General features: G+C 34.0%; 1 protein-coding gene across 1 annotated transcript; it reads left to right on the plus strand.

Moving 5' to 3' along the window:
* Positions 1–234: 234 nt before the first annotated feature.
* Positions 235–2,736, plus strand: LOC127619273 (tachykinin-3-like). Its single transcript, XM_052092128.1, has 7 exons — positions 235–359; positions 891–1,006; positions 1,112–1,211; positions 1,296–1,328; positions 1,438–1,491; positions 2,045–2,117; positions 2,284–2,736. The coding sequence occupies exons 2-7, from the start codon at positions 905–907 to the stop codon at positions 2,300–2,302; spliced, it is 381 nt and encodes a 126-aa protein (XP_051948088.1). The 5' UTR covers positions 235–359; positions 891–904; the 3' UTR covers positions 2,303–2,736.
* The last annotated feature ends 277 nt before the right edge of the window (positions 2,737–3,013 follow it).

The raw sequence follows: 3,013 nt of genomic DNA on the forward strand, positions 1-3,013 counted from the left end.
AAGTAACAAATAAAAGTTATATAATGTTTTTAGAATTCAAAATCTGAATAAGTGGTGATAGGGGTTTGATAAAAGGGGCTATGATTTTCTCCTTTTAAGGAATGCCTTACGCCTCTGATGTCAGGATCTCCATTGCATGGTCATCACTGATGCAGACTACAAACCCTTAAACCACACCTACTCAGTGACATCTGATTGGACTTACGCACTTGTTGCTAACATTTAACAACCACACTGGAGAGAATCCCTGTCTCTCTGATTCTCTTGTCTGATAGTTCATCACAAAAGGATTTAACTCCTTGACCATACACAGTAATTCTGCAGTGCTTCTCACCTGTTTCTACAGATCCTCAGCTCAGGTAAGTGAAATACATTTAAAGGATGTACATATCTAAAACAAAATATTTTGCATTATTGTTATTAAAAAAAATGAATCCCTATATTTATCAAAAGGCTTTTCTCATACTGTGTTCAGATGAGATATATTGAATACTTTTGTGTGATATTAGACAAGCCAATCATAAATTCTAATGTCCTCTCCAGTCAAAAATGATTGGAGATGGTAAACTTCTTTGTCATAATTAAAAAGAAAAACAGCAAATGCAATGCAGAGATCTCATTTTTAATGTAAATCAATGCAGAAAACCAATGCATGCTTTGAAATGTTGTAAATGGCTTCAGAATTTGTTTTGCCCACTCTTTTAGCTTTAAAACTTTATTTTGGAAGACTGCAAAAACGTATTCACGTTTGAATGTGGCATTTCATTTCTTATTTTCTGACTTGAATTGGCAGAGTACTGCATGTGTATATTAATGATCCTCTATGCACGAGTCGTAAATGCAGATGAAATGAACATGTGCACAGTTGACTTTACATATTTTTTCCGCAGACTAACCCCTAAAGATGTATCGTGGATTAGTGTTACTCTTCTTGGTTTTGGTGCTGGAAACCCGATGGAGTGAATCAAGTTGCCAGCAGTCAGAGTCGCAAAGATCAGTTTCAAACGTAAGTGACAGCCTGTAAAGACTAGACATAGTATTGCCTGTATTCGTAAAACCAAAAGTTTGCGAAAGTATTCTTATATGTTTAATTCTTATCGTTTACGCACAGGAGAGTCCAAGTATCCGAGTGTCGGCTCATAACTTGCTGAGAAGATATAATGACATAGATTATGACAGTTTCGTCGGATTAATGGGACGCAGAAACGCTGGTAAGTGAAGAGATTTTTTTAAATTCAGTTTAGATTTATTTTTCTCCTGAGACGTGTTTCAAATGTTTGCACAATTTTCACCAGACACAGATGATGGCATACCTCCTCAACGTAAAAGTAAGACATATTGTGTGTCATTTCCTTGTTTGTTATTTCACATATAAATAAATTGTAACAAATAATAATAATTAAAAAAGGTTGTTTGAAAAAGTGTTTGTCCTTTCAGGGGAAATGCATGACATTTTTGTTGGGCTCATGGGACGACGGAACTCTGACTCTGGTAACATATTTCTCTTCAACTCTCTGACATTTGTGAAATACATTTTGTATCTCGCTGTTAAATTAAGGCACACTGGAAGTGAATGGGGCCAGTTCACAAACATTAAAATACACAATATTTCAAAGGTATAGCCACAATACTTAAACATTATACGTGTTAACATGATTTTAGTGTGATCAAATCATTTACTTCTCTTTTCTGTGTAAAGTTATATCCAATATTACAACTTCGACGTCACGACGTAACGCACGGTATTCCCTGTAATCTTGTAAAACGATGTAACGCCGGTAAATTTCGTATTTTTCCACTGTAAAATCATGTTAACACGTATAATATTTGAGTCTTGCAGTTGTACTTTTGAAACTATGTATATTTTAACATATTTTAAAGAAGAACGAGTATAAATATCTTTGTGGTTACATTACTCCAATGCTGTTAATGAAGCTTCAATTGTTTTGAACCGTCAAAACAAACTGTCCGATTATTATTATGAGTGTTTGGTCTTAAAGTTGTGAATCAACAAATCTCAGACTTACTGTATTTTTGCTATCAGATACTGTGCGTCCGTGGAGGAAAGAGAATCCAGAAAAAAACGGGAGCATCTTCATTAACAAGTGCAAACTGAGGCAAGTCCTACTTTAGTGGGCCTGTACTGCCACCTTCATGTTGTTTGTAGATATGTGCCCATTCACAGCACTTCATTTCCTAACTTTTGCCCACAATATCTGCCTGTTATTCTGAAATTACTAACTGTCAATATAAATATATATCTATATGTTTTATTTGTTTCAGGTTTCGGCGTGGTTTATAGGCAAAAACATTTCATATGCATATCCAGTGAATCGTCTGCACCACCCTGTCTTTATAGTTTCTTTTCAAGGCATTTCTTTGGGGCAAAAGCAAGTCATCATTTATTTTTCAGAATCGATAGATAGTAAATATTTATATAAAAGTAATCAAACAAACATGATTTCCTATGGTGTGGTTTGTTTCATTGTAGGCTACTGCAAATTTTACATTTACCTAGATTGTATATAAGCAGTACAGATTTAAATCTCCACTTTCATTCCCTGCATTGCTGTATATTTATTTACAAGTTATTATTGCTGTCTAATGTATAAAACACGATTTTTGTAAATAAAAATAATATCTATCTGATCTCACAATGCTTTATCACTTAAAAAATACAAAACAGCAGCACACTAAAGGTATAGTCATCATAACCTAATTATGCAATAAAATAAAAGTCACTGTGAAATCTTGCCATGCAACCTATGGAGTCCACTTATTTTCCTGTACCTGTCCGAAAAGAAAAAAAAATACAATACAAAAATCAACAATGATCAACTGCAAGCCACATGTGCAACACATGTAGTTTAAGTAAGTGGCAAAAACCAATAAACATTTTAATATCCTGATCCAATAACATCCCTCAATAGCCATATTACCTAACAGAGGGTATTCTCATGGGAATAAAATTTTTAATTAAACGTAAAGTGCAAAATTCAGAAATCACCAAAGG

Source organism: Xyrauchen texanus, chromosome 25 (assembly GCF_025860055.1).
Source record: "Xyrauchen texanus isolate HMW12.3.18 chromosome 25, RBS_HiC_50CHRs, whole genome shotgun sequence".
Classification (NCBI taxonomy): Eukaryota; Metazoa; Chordata; class Actinopteri; order Cypriniformes; family Catostomidae; genus Xyrauchen; species Xyrauchen texanus.

Excerpts from the sequence above, each read along its gene's own strand:
- LOC127619273 (XM_052092128.1), top strand. The coding sequence starts at position 905 with ATGTATCGTGGATTAGTGTTACTCTTCTTGGTTTTGGTGCTGGAAACC. Across the intron at positions 1,007-1,111 it reads CGCAAAGATCAGTTTCAAAC|GAGAGTCCAAGTATCCGAGT; the intron begins GTAAGTGACAGC and ends GTTTACGCACAG. Across the intron at positions 1,212-1,295 it reads AATGGGACGCAGAAACGCTG|ACACAGATGATGGCATACCT; the intron begins GTAAGTGAAGAG and ends AATTTTCACCAG.